General features: G+C 45.7%; 2 protein-coding genes across 14 annotated transcripts in view; one reads left to right on the top strand and one right to left on the bottom strand.

Annotated features, from left to right (window-relative positions):
* Window positions 1–1,244: 1,244 nt before the first annotated feature.
* On the bottom strand, window positions 1,245–10,949 carry PDDC1 (Parkinson disease 7 domain containing 1). 2 transcript variants are annotated; one of them, NM_001199565.2, is made up of 8 exons: window positions 10,847–10,949; window positions 10,490–10,566; window positions 7,270–7,375; window positions 6,710–6,817; window positions 4,436–4,530; window positions 3,063–3,156; window positions 2,336–2,447; window positions 1,245–1,828 (listed from the first exon to the last, which is right to left on the bottom strand). In NM_001199565.2, the coding sequence occupies exons 1-8, from the start codon at window positions 10,902–10,904 to the stop codon at window positions 1,819–1,821; spliced, it is 660 nt and encodes a 219-aa protein (NP_001186494.2). In that variant the 5' UTR covers window positions 10,905–10,949; the 3' UTR covers window positions 1,245–1,818. The 2 variants fall into 2 exon arrangements, with proteins under 2 accessions (NP_001186494.2, NP_001186495.2); NM_001199566.2 differs by having other exon boundaries at window positions 1,245–1,825.
* Window positions 10,782–13,130, top strand: part of NLRP3 (NLR family pyrin domain containing 3) — a 25,647-nt gene continuing 23,298 nt past the window's right edge. For 10 of the 12 annotated variants that reach the window (XM_040700803.2, XM_040700796.2, XM_040700804.2 and 7 more), the window contains exon 1: window positions 10,782–10,878. The gene's annotated coding sequence lies outside the window, so the exon portion shown is untranslated. Of the gene's footprint in view, window positions 10,879–11,959; window positions 12,060–13,130 lie in introns of all 12 variants that reach the window. The other 2 variants (XM_040700801.2, XM_046941593.1) reach the window with 1 other exon arrangement.

The raw sequence follows: 13,130 nt of genomic DNA, 5'->3' as shown, positions 1-13,130 counted from the left end.
CATTCAGCTTTTTTTGTTTGCATGCACCTCATTCCAGCAACTCACCATGCACTGCTCCTCCTTTTCCCTAAAGCAGACTTCTCATTCCTCCTCTTGACAAGGGAACTGCAGACTCTCTAACCTATATTCAAGTAACTCCAGTAGTGTGCTTCAGCTCTGAAGAGAAAGCCAACACACTGCAGCAGACATGATAAACAAGAATGTCAAGACATTTGATATTGCCTCCAGCTGATTTCTGACCAGGTCAAATCAGCTACGCGTGGTTTCTGACTCACATCACCAGGTTAATCACAATCTTTACATTCTAATCAACTTTAAGCTAAAGATTAGCATCCCTGGGGTGTATCAGAATACATGCTAACTCTATCAAAAGAGAGACACTGATAAAGGTCAAGAGTCACAAGGAAATAGGCAGGAACATTTCTCATACATGCAAATGAACCTTCTCAAAAAAAAAAAAAATATATATATATATATCTGCTGTGCACTCTTGGGTAAGAAAAATACTTAAAACTTGTCTACTGAACAGCGTTATCATACCATGTTCTTACAGCTTGGGAGATGAGGATATATCATTTTAATGCATGGAGCAATTCTAGTGAATTGCTGGCAGAAGGAAATTCAGGAAAAAAAGAAATCATCTCCTGGCTGCCTGGGGTGTACTTTACAAGCCTGCTTTTCACTCTGACCACAAGCAAAGCATGGACACGTGAATGAATACACATAGTAACATCTGCTTCTATAAAGCAAGAAGGAAGCATTACAAAAAATTTAAAGGCATTGTACTTCGCCTATCAGTGTACTTCCTGACAGAGATACAAACAAAGCCTTCTATATCACTTCAGCAGATAATCTGCTAGAAATCCTGATGGAAAGTCTGTTCTGATAGTGACAGAGGCTAACAAACCTCTAAGCAAACTTGTCAGAAATGAGGGTTTAAACCAAAAAGTGTTAAAAAAAACAGTTCCACCTGATACTCAGAAAGACCAAGTCAGATTTCATCTTAAAGTTCTTCACGAGACTGATCCATGCTATCTGCTACATCTTTTCTTTTGTCTGTAAGATTTCAGCAAGAAAACTGCAACATACGTGCCAGAGAGAAACAATAATGGTAACACACACCACAAAGCAGAACCAATTAGAAGGCAATTTTAAAATAGTTTCAAACTGAAGTCCATTAACATGAACATGCAAGAGGAAAACAAGGGCACGTCATGCCAGCAGCAGCACCACAGTGAAACACCTTCAGACAACCGATTCTGCTTTATTTCACACTGCTAAGCATTTTCCATCCCAAGTATATTTAAGTGTCTGTGACATTCTGATACATTCTGAATTCAGGCAGTAACTTTGTGATCTACCAAAAGAAAAGTAAGAACACCTCTGAAAGGACACATCAACGTGGAGATCCTTATATTTGAACTACAAGTGACAGATGATTGGTATAACGTCAGCCAAGAACACTGTCTTCATCCTCAGTAAACAACATTCATAGCCACTGATTTTCTGTTGTTGTTTGTTTTAAACAGGAGAGTTCCTCACCACCGTAAGCCAAGGGTCTGGAGAGAAGCAGTGAAGATGTAGTAACAAATACAAGGTGGTTTCATAATTGCTTCTAAAGCATGATGCACTTCCAAATTCTCTTACTTGCAACCTTCTTCCATTCTGTATACGGAGAACCTAATACTGCCTCTTCAACACCACAGTCACTTCATAGTCCAGGACAGAAATTTAAACACGTTTTATCCAGTTAAAAGACAAGAGAGTCCTTAGCCTGCTGGCTCTTCATCCGTCCTATTTGCAAAGAGACCTTCTCCTTTATTTCCTGCTGAATGAAACACATCCAAACATGACAGCACCTGTTAGTCCACGTCCAGGAAAGGACTTCTAACACACATTCACCTGAACAAAAGAAGATTTTTGTGGTTATTTAAATGCATTCTTCTATCTGACAAGATGAAAGACAGTCAAACGGCCAAGCTATTACCAAAGAAATTAAACCTGTTCATTCCCAGAATCCTAACATATAGCTAAATGCTAACTTGGGAAAGCACAAATAAAAACCATACAAAAGAAATTTTGCTTAACAGAACTATTTAGAAAAGCCTACTGTTTCACTCCACCAATCTTGATGGAGAACTTTGCACTTTCCAACCCATTTTACACAAACGCCTTTTTAACAAAAGACTTATCAGGCTGAACAGGTGGATCACACACAGACAACATCCACTTCAGCAGTGAAATGAGGAAGAACATATCTGGGGGACAAAACTCCTGGAGCTAAAGATTCTTTGACATTATCTGTTCCTAGTTCTCATCTCCTATATTGCCTCACCTGACATTGCAAAGAATAAGAAGATTCTGGACTGCTGGAAGGGTGGAATTCTCATTCTGTCCTGTCACCAAGTGTCTGTCCAGCACAACGTGTACAGCATCTGGTTTGCTGGCTGGATACAGGAGGAAAAAAAACACAACAGGCGTGTTAGTGGACACTGCTTCAGTTCAGTGTTTCACCTCATAAAACTAATGCAGAAGGTAACTATTTAGACCAGGGAGATTTGCTCAGTGAATCTATAAACCCAACAGACAAGGACGATCTCAAGCACCCAGTCCTGCAATAACTTCACTAGAAAGCCATTCTCTAAAAGGACAGCAGGACTGGGCCCTTGAAAGGCAAACTTCTACATTTAGGTAATAATAATAAATGAAATGACTAATAATGAAAAAATGAGATTTATCATCAAATGTTTTACTCAGAGCTAGGGAATAACTGATGAGAGCAACCAAAGGTATTTAGCATACTGCCTCCAGTTTTCAACAAGACAACACGTTTTGCTTGAAAAAAGCCCCAAATCCTTGTGCACTTCACCTCTCCCAGCAGAGCACATGCTCCCTGCCACACAGCAAGGAAACAGCTACAGAAAACTGCCTACACACAGACATTCCCCTGCAGGCATGGACTGCAAAGCTGCACGGCAGTGGAAACTGTGTCAAATGCGCATGCAAGTGTTTATATTCAACACAGACACAAAACAAAGTGCTGGTCATCAAGAGTGACCTACCGCTAAACGTAGCTCCAGAATCTTTCACAAAGTCTTCCACAATAATGGGCAAACTGGCAAAATTAGGCTGCCTTATTAGTTCATACACAGAGGGCTGAAAAAGAAAAAAAAAAATAATTGTCATGCTTTTGTAGAAATAGAAGACAGGTAAAACTCTGTAGCTTATCTTTTCTGTTCCCACTACCATGAAAATGAAGCAAACAAAGCAAAAAACTAAGTGACTGAAGACTGCTTCTATGGACTTTCCTTAGGGAGCAAGCTGGAAATCCTCATGCAACAAAGGAAAGAATGACACCACAAGATGATCCGCCCCACGCACATTTGGTATTCAAACACTTCTTATTTAACTAGAAGAGGTAAGCAGCATCTGTAACAGATGTCAGACCCGCAGTTCTCCCTGCCCTCAGCTGTGAAGCTTTCCAAGAACTAACACAACATCATGTCTTGCATGTATACATATTTTTAAATGATTAAGCTGAATGTGCAGGCCTGGACACCAGAGAGCATGTGTGCAATTAAATTTACGTAAGCACAAGACTTGTTCAGGTGCTGGACACTGAAACATACACTTGGAGGTAAATGCTGTGTCACTTGTGGAGTCCAACTAAGATTACTGCATATAAGAAGCCAGTTCAAATAAAGAGAAAATAAAATAGGGGTATTTATTGAGATCTTGTGATACAAACATAAGAAATGTGAATTGTATGGCTTCCAGAGCAGCAATAGCTAGTCTACATCATGTCTCTTCATTTAAAAGAATTGATGATAGATTCTAATACCAAATAGAAGCACAGCAGGACACTGCAGTGGCTCCCGAGTCTCATGAACTTTGCATACAAATGTTCAGCTCTAGAAGTTACACTACATAGGTTTGGTGCACAGCTATAACTGCTATATACAAGGCTTTGTATAAACTGACTTGTAACTCAGAAGCCAGCTTTTTTATTTTGATGGCTAAAGGAAGTTTTGGGGGAAAGAGCACCATAAGCAGTAAACCTTCCCTCTTGCATTCATGAAACAGGGAAAAGACTCTTAAAAGCCCTCAGCTATGAACTCAAAGAGCTGCAGCAGTCATTTCCAGCATCCTACAGACTCAGTTTGAAGTTCATGGAACAGCAAGAAAGAAACACTCTCAGTGTGCGAGGTGAAGTGAAACAATTCCCTCATGGATGGTACTGGGCCCCCTTCCAATAACAGCTCCTTGAACATAAATTAAACACACCGAGCTGATGGATTTGTGTGTAGAAAGTTCTAGAATAAGGCCATAAACACTGGCATTGCCATCTCAAGCCACAGGGCCCAGACAGGAAAAGATCCTTGTAATAGGATAAGACAAAAAAAATCCCAGGAAGTGAGATGAAAGCTCAACCTACCCCTGTCAGGCTGTATCCCTGAAATACCCAGGTTTTATCCTCATTGGTGGCACAACACAAAGCTGCAACACCATGTCCAACTGCACAGACAGGCTCTAGAGAAAGATCAAAGCATGTTTAAGAAATTGTAAGCATCTTCAAACTGCCAAAAATCTCAATCTACTGGGGCTTTAATGACTAGTCTGGTACATCCCATATTTGGCCTCAAACCTTGAATCCTATTGACTAGGAGAGAAGCATTTGTGTATCTGAGAACCTTCTCATAAAAAAATATTATCATTTATTTGCACAAAGAAGATACTTTTTAAGTAAAGATACATTTTTCCAGCCCCCCTCCCTCCCCAAAAAGCCACCTCTTTGCAATTCTCATTGCTGCAACACTCCAAAACTACAACGTAAACATTCTTCAGGTAACAATCTTGCATGAATATTGAAGTAGTAGGACTATCTCATTTAGCAAAGTATCTAATTATCATAAAAATCATTAAGGTTGGAAAAGACCTCCAAGATCATCTAGTCCAACCATCCACCCACCACCAACGCTGCCCACTAAACCATGTTCCTTAGTTCCACATCTACACATTTCTTGAACCACTTTCCTGCGCAGCCCATTGGTGCCTGACCACTCTTTTGGAGAAGAGTTTTTTTCAGCCCCGCGATCCAGCCTGTCCAGATCCCTCTGAAGGGCCTTCCTACTCTCAAGAAGATCAACATTTCCTCCCAATTTCATGTCATCTATGAAACCGACAGTGCACCTCATTTCCCTCATCCAGATCATCAGTAAAGATTAAACAGGCTGGGTCCCTGTACTGACCCCTGGGGAACACCACGCATGACTGGTTGCCAGCAGGACTTAACTCCATAACACCCACCCTCTTTGCTGGGTAAAGAACTGGCTGGATGGCCAGGCCCAGAGCGTACCTGTCCAAGCCATGGGCTGCCAGCTTTTCCAGGAGAACACTGTGGGAGACACAGTCAAAGGCTTTGCCAAATTCTAGGTAGAACACATCAACCAGGCAGGTGACCCGCTCATAGGAGATCAGGTTGGTCAAACAGGACCTGCCTTTCATATACTCATGCTGACTGGGCCTGATTCTCTGTCTGTCCCACACATGCTGTGGGATCTCACTCAAGATGATCTACTCCATAACCTCCCCAGTCACCGAGGTCAGGCTGACAGGCCTATAGTTTCCCAGATCCTCCTTACAACCCTTCCTGTAGCTAGGAGTCACGTTGACAAGCATTCAAACCTCTGAGACCTCTCCAGGAACTTTTGATGTGCTTTCCAGAAGGTGGAAAGCAGCTTGGCAATCAACTCCATCAGCTCTCTCAGCACCCTCAGCTGGATCCCATCTGGGCCCATGGTCCAGGTGGAATAGTAGGTCTTTAACTATTTCCACCTGAATCATGGAGGGTTTATTCTGCTCCCCATCACAGACTTCCAGGTCAGGGAGTAGAGTGCCCTGAGAATAACTGGTCTGACTTTTAAAGACAAATGTAAAGAAGGCACTGAGAACCTCAGCATTTTTCTTACCTCCAGTGGTCACGTTCCCCACTGCATCCAGCAAAGGATGGAGATTCTCGTTAGCCTTCCCCTTATTGTTAATATATTCATTAAAGTTTTCTGTTGCCTTTTATTACAGTGACCTGGTTGAGTTCAAGCTGGGGTTCTGCCTTTCTAATTTCCCCCTGCACATCCTAGCAACCTCTTTGTAGTCTCCCCAAGTTGCCCATCCCTTCTTCCACAGGAGGTTAAACTTTTTCTCCTGGAGCCTCAGCACAGCTTCCCTTTTCATCCATGCCAGTCTTCTTCCCCACCAGCTCATCTTGTGGCACAGGGGGACAGTCTGCTCCTACACCTTTAAGACTTCCTTTGTGAAGAGTGACCAACCTTCCTGGACCCCTTTTACCTTTCAGGACTGAATCCCAAGGGACCCCCCTACCAGTGTCCTGAACAGTTCAAAGTCCACCCCTCCAGAAGTCCAAGGCAGCAGTTTTGCTGACCCCCCTCCTGACTTCACCAAGAAAAGCAAAATCTAACATTTCACGATTCCGCTGCTCAGGACAGGTCCTGACCTCCACACCTCCCACCAGTCCTCTGTTTGTGAACATCACATCTAGTGAGGCACCTCCCCTGGTACGCTCTCTTATCAACTGCATCATGAAATTATCTTCCACACACTCTAGAAACCTCTTAGACTGCTTCTTCTGTGCTGTATTACATTTCCAGTACATACCAGAGAATCTGGAGTTCCCTATGAGATGATCACTTACTGTTCTCCGTGCAGAAGTGCTGCAGTATCTTTGCCAGGTACCCACTGTTTGCAAGGTCAGTCATAGCCCCTGGGCAGTTTGGAATCAGCAGTGCGTGGTATCTAGCACCTATAGCAAAGAGGAACAAAAACTAACATAACTAAAAAACTACCTGACCATAAATTCATTTCAGATTCGACAAACTTCGGACAACAGTGTATAAGTTTCATAGACTGAAAGAACTAAGTAAACTAAACGATCTATGTGGAATAGAGGAGAAGGAGGTAGGAGTTATTTATCCTCGGACACATTTTTATCCTAGGAGACATTTTTTTATGTAGACAAAGCTTAAAAGCTCTGTCTGCTAGCTTCTACTTTAGATATTAATTTTTTTAATAAGCATTTTACCAAGATACTATATAATAGTAAGAAGGAAGATAAACGTAGTTGCTATGGCTTCCTCTTAAAACAAAAGCTTTCGTGCCTTTTCTATACCCTTCTTCTCTAAAAGCATAACATGAAGAAGAATCCGTTTCCCTGAAAAATGGAAGCAACACACAAGCCAACAGTAAAGACCTTACCATCAATTGACTCCAGCTTGGCAGGGTTTGCATATGACTTCATACGGAAGTCCTGTATCCAGCGCATGTTGCTCTCATTCACATCCACAAAATCAATCGACTTCCCCTAGTGGGAAAAAGGTTTGCAGACTACAGTTACCATCAGCACACAGATTTCTACTATGTTTCCTGAAGGACAGGCATGGGGGATTTTGAGATGCTTCAGGAATAGGGCACCCCTGGCTTATTCTGGCAGCCTGTGCCAGTGCCTCACCACCCTCTGAGCAAAGAATTTCTTCCCCACATCTAACCTAAATCTCCCCCTTTACTTTGAAAGCTTCCCCCTTGTCCTATTACTACCTACCTGTGTAAAAAGTCAGTCTCCTCCCCGTTTGTAAACTCCCTTTAACTACTGAAAGGCCGCAATATGGTCTCCCCAGGGCCTTCCCTTCTCCAGGCTGAACAAGCTCAGCTCTCCCTCAGACTTTCCTCATTGGAGAGGTGCTTCAGCCCTCTGAGCATGCTCATAGCCTCTTCTGAATCTGCTACAACACCACACCTTCCTTGTGCTGGGAGCCCCAGGTCTGCACACAGTAATCCAGATGGGGCCTCACAAGGGCAAAGCAGAGGGGGACAATCAACTCTCTTGTCCTGCTGGCCACTCCTCTGTTGATGCAGCCCAGGATACAAGCCTGTCCCTCTGAATGGCAGTGCTTCCTTTCATTGTATCAGCTGCACCACACAGCTTGGTGCCATCAGCAACGTGCTGAAAGTACATTCCATCCCACTGTCTACGTCACTGATAAGGATGTCAACGAGCATCCCTGGGGGACATCACTCAGTACCAAAGAAAAAAAAAAAGAAAGAAAAACCAAAATATCCCAAGGTGGAAGGGACCCAGAAGGATCGAGTCCAAATCCTGGCTCTACACAGGATTACACAAAACCCAAACCCTATGTCTGAGAGCATTGTCCAAACACTTCCTGAACTCCAGCAGCTTGGGGCCACGACCACTGCTCTGGGGAGCCTGTTCCAGTCAGTGCCCAGTCACCCTCTGGTGAAGACTCTTTCCCTAGCCCCCAGCCTGACCCTCCCCGATGCAGCTCCATGCTGTTCCCTTGGGTCCTGTCACTGTCAGCAGAGAGAAGAGATCAGTGCCTGCCCTTCTGTTCCCCCCATGAGGAAGCTGTAAGGCTGCCAAAGAGGGGGACCAAATAAACCAAGGGACCTCAGCTACTCCTCATATGTCTTGCCCTCTAGATCCTTCACCCTCTTCATAGTCCTCCTTTAGATGCTCTCTGATAGCTTTATGTCCTTCTTACATTGTGGTGCCCAAAATTTCACACAGGGTTCCAGGTGAGACCACACTAGCAAAGAGCAGAGCAGGATAATCCCTTCTCTTGCCTAGCTGGCAGTGCCTGGCCTGATGCATCACCTCAAGGTATGGTTTGGCCCCGTGGGCTGCCAGGGCACACTGCTGACTCAGCTTCAACTTTCCATCAGCCAGAACCCCAGATCCCTTTCTATGGGGTTGCCCTCCTGCCTCTTGTCCCCAGGACTCTACATATGTCCTGGATTGCCGCAGCCCAGGTAGGGAATTTGGCACTTGCTCTTGTTCAATAACTTGATGCACTCAGTGACTGCCCAGCCCTCACATTTGTCAAAGATCCCTCTGCAAGGTCTCTCTACCCTTGAGAGAGTCAACAGCTCCTCCAGTTTAGTGATACCCTCAAACTTAGCATACACTCAAATCTTGCATCAAGAAACCATCTCTAGACCAAACCTTTCCTTTACAGATTAAGCACACGATCCTATAGAGAAGGGTATGACTTAAAAGGCTTGAAGAACATAACTCATTTTGTTAGCTTGCTTCCTAAAACATCAAGTAAAAGCACAGGAACCAGAAACATCTCCTGTTTATGCCATCAGCAAAATGGATGTAGGGTCTTTTTCTGGTTGGACCTACAAAGCAGTTGCTGGGAGACTGCTGAGCATCACGTGTGTACACAGCTACTCCCTTGCAGAAGCTGTGCTACTGAAGTCAAGGAGCATCTGCAAAAAATACGGTGACAAGCTGAGAAAAGATTGCTATTTGCTTTTGTTAATATTGCTTGGGAAACTGATTTCTAGTAGAGGAAGAAGCTCATAGAAAGGTACTTCAGTTGCTCAACTCATAAACCAACTCTCACCATATTCTGGCAGAAGGGATAGAGGTTCCAATAAGCCTAAACTGTGGGATTAATCTGACCGATAGACTCATTTAATAACCATGTTTGTCTTTAGCGATTTAAAGTCTTAGTTCCTGTATCTTGCTATCTTTCAGTCCCAAACTGAGAGCAACTAACTTTTCTGCTTTGCATTTTTTTAATTACTTTTCTACTATCACTCATGCTTCAAGAGAGATTATCCACAACTGCTTGAACACTTCAAGTAAAGAGTTGGCCTGAAGCGATGAGACATGGACATTTACACACTGGAACAGGTTGCCCAAGGAGGTTGTGGATGCCCCATTCCTGGAGGCATTCAAGGCCAGGCTGGACGTGGCTCTGGGCAGCCTGGTCTGGTGGTTGGTGACCCTGCACATAGCAGGGGGGTTGAAACTAGATGATCATCGTGGTCCTTTTCAACCCAGGCCATTCTCTGATTCTATGGCTGCCCCTTCTCCGCAGGGAGAGATCTGAACAAGAGCCACCTTAGGAGCAGCGCAGGTGCCCAGCTCATGGGGGGAGCAGCTTCTGGGTAAGAGAGGAGCATGCTAACAGCAGAAAATGAAGAAGGGCCAGAGACAGTGGCACCCATGGGTCCCCTGCCACTCCATCATCCTAAGAAAGCCACTACCCACTGCTTAAATTCTGCCAGACTCTGCTGCAGCAGCAGAGAGGGAGTAGTGCCTGCCTCTGCCCCCCTCCCTGCTGCCACCAAGCAGCAGACAGGCTTTGGGTGCCACTCCTGCTCCTCCAACCTAAACAGTACCCAGTTTTACAACTGGCCCACCTCAGCAGGCCCTTCCCCAGCATCTCGTATAACAGAGTGGCAGGCTCCTTGGGCCCTGCCTCTCCTTACCCCATCCCTCGCAATCCATGCTGGCAGCATCCATGCTGATGCCACTTGATGGGCAGCCCCATACTGCCCAAATCGCACCCGCAGCTCTCACAGGGCACATGCAGGCGGTGAGCTGGCACACACAGCCCCTCGGTACCGAGGGATTTAGCCTGAAATTACAATTACCATTCTTACTCACCCCGGGAGTGGCGACTTGCAGGTTGAAGGCAGAGCTGCTCAGCGTGAAGCACTGCAGGAAGGACTGGGCTGACACCCCTGGAAAACAGAGCCCAACAGCCGCATTGTACCGCCAGCCGTGATTTTACCTACCTCGGGTCATTTAAAAGCTCAGGAGGTCGGCAGAATGTTAATTCAAGACCCGACGCGGGAACCTTCCAATGTTCGGGACCACACGAACACCATAGGGCCGCGCACCGGGGAGGGGAGGAGCCGGGCTGACAGGAAAAGGGGCCGGAGCAACGCGCACAGCCGAGCCGGGCCGGGAGGGAGGCAGGAGGGCGTCGGGCGACTCGGGGCTGCCCCCGGAGCGGCTCACCCGCGGCGGCAGCGCTGGCGACGAGGAGACAGGTGGGTTTGCCGAGCCGCTCCGACATGGCCGGGACGGGTGGCGGCGCGCGGAGCCGTCTCCTCATGCAGCCGCGCATGCGCACTCGGGGCAGACGGAGCGCTGCGACCGTTGGGCGGGAACGCTGAGGGGAGCCGCCATGATGGGCTGTTGACCCGCGCTGCCTTTAAGCCGCTCGGTGTCAGCTCGTCCGCCTGCGCTGTAGTGCGGAGTGTCCGCCCTGCTCAGCTTCCCCTCCGTCTTTCCTCATCGGATTTTGTGTTGATATTTGGCTTTTTATACCGGTTTTATATTTGTTGGGACGAGAAAACAACGTAATGTCGATTTATCACCTGATTTTCAGTGCCCAGCCCAGTGGCTGAGGTGTTGGGTTTCCAACCTTATGATTCCCAAAATCTGTCTTCATCTGAATACCTCTCAGTGGAGCCCTATGGCGTGTTTCTAACGCACGAGATAAATAAACTCGTCCAAACCTCCCAAAAAGTGTCTTTCCTATCCTTGGTGTGTCTCCTGGTTCATCTTCTTTGTGTTCGGGCTTGGATTTTAGTAACATTGCTCCTCAAGGGCAACGCTTATTGCAGGCGTTGCTGCTCTTGGTGACGGGGCGGTGTGATTGCTGTGAGCCCTGGATTTGTGTTTTAATCTGTTAATTCCGTTGTTTCTGCTTTCTTGATGGCTGCGAGCGTGTTATGAAGAAACAGTCACAAAATGATAGGCTATAAAATGAGCAGAAGACAATTATGCTGCTATTTCTGTCTGTTTATTGGAAGGGACCTGATTTCACAGCCTGGTTTCCTATAGGAAAGGCAGCTCATAGCTCATACTGTCCTCCTTTTTCCTCAATAAGTGTTCCTAACCCGCAGCCATGTTACATGGAGACACCTCAGTGCTCCTATCTGTTCCACCTGGGCTGCCAGGAAGTGACTGAAACCCAAAAAAAATGCCATATTCACTGTATCCACCTCGCAGAGGACGTGGTGCTCCTCCAGCAGCCTCAGCCCTTATGGTACTGAGCTTTGGGTTTATAGTCTTTCTTCCTTACGTGTGAATCCATTTTAATTTATTTTCTAAATCCAAGAGCAGAAGGCGAACCGTCGTCTCAAATTGTGCTCCATCAGCTGTTCCTACCCTCCCTAGACTGCCCAAAAATACAAAGCATGAGAGGACCTGGCAGTGATTTAAGGTGAGAATGTACAGAAAGAAAAAAAAAATTCATATGAGAGCCCCAGTTCCTTAGAAATTAAATTATACGGTGACCTCAACTCTTGATCTTTCAGTGCCAGCATCTCAGCTTTACCAGAGCACGTGCAGAGAGGTTTTGTAAAAGCTCTTCTGTTCATTTCTCTTCCAGTGAGCGGTCTGCTTAATGTGGGAGGTTAGCAAGCAACTAGCACTGCTGTAGAATCATGAGGATGATAAAATATGATCGCTACTTTGTGCAGTTTGCTTTGGTAAAGCCTGGATGGAGCAGTTGTGTTAGCTGAGTGCTTCCTCTTTGAATCTGGTGTGGTACATAACCACAGCATTGCTCAGGAGTGTGGTGATTTTGTGTCATGTCATTTTGGGGCTGAGTGGTGGCTAGAACTGAAAAGAGAGGGGAAAAGCAGTTTGTAGCTTAAGGTAGTTGCAAACATAGCCTCTACTTTTTGTGCTTTTTTTTTTTAATAAGGAGGGGAAAAGGTAGAGGAAAGAGAGGAAGGATGATATCCCCTATCATGGCTGCACACCCACTTCTGCTAGAAGGGCCTCTCACTGGAAGGAGGATGCATTTCACCCTGCATCAGTGCTTTTGAGCAGCCCAGGGAGGGCAGGAGAGGTTTCCACCCTGCCAGACACTCACCCCTTCCTCACTGGCCCAAGGGACATTAAGCTTCACACCCACTAGCTGGAAGAGCAGGCACCTGCCCGTCCGAGTTCCTCAGAGTCAGGATTCTGATTCAGAAAAAGCAGCCTGCAGAACGGAGATTGCTGGGATCAGAAGGTGTTGCCTGGGTGGCTCCAGATAAGTCATTCAGCTATTCTACAGCTCAGCCCGTGTCTGGGAATAATAATAATAATAATCTTCCTTTGCCTGTTTTCCTCGGGTAGGCTGGAGTTTATTCTGGGCAGGGATTTCATTTTGCTATGCTTCTTACTGGGATCTCTAATCCTAGCCAATGTTCAGCCTTCAGGAAACATGACCATGGCCGAGGAGTGAGGGGAAGGGAACCATTTTCACTCGCATACCCGCATACACAAAGATGCTCACAGGAGG

The sequence above is a fragment of the Gallus gallus genome, chromosome 5, assembly GCF_016699485.2.
Source record: "Gallus gallus isolate bGalGal1 chromosome 5, bGalGal1.mat.broiler.GRCg7b, whole genome shotgun sequence".
Lineage (NCBI taxonomy): Eukaryota > Metazoa > Chordata > Aves > Galliformes > Phasianidae > Gallus > Gallus gallus.
This window is presented reverse-complemented; position numbering and strand designations above follow the sequence as displayed.

What these genes read in the sequence shown, in the direction of transcription:
- PDDC1 (NM_001199565.2), bottom strand. Translation starts at nt 10,904, where the DNA reads ATGTCGGAGCGGCTCGGCAAACCCACCTGTCTCCTCGTCGCCAGCGCT. An exon ending in TGCAAGTCGCCACTCCCGGG is followed by an intron (nt 7,376 to 10,489) that starts GTGAGTAAGAAT and finishes TTTTCCCACTAG; the next exon opens with GGGAAGTCGATTGATTTTGT. An exon ending in GCACTTCTGCACGGAGAACA is followed by an intron (nt 4,531 to 6,709) that starts GTAAGTGATCAT and finishes ATCTTTCTCTAG; the next exon opens with AGCCTGTCTGTGCAGTTGGA.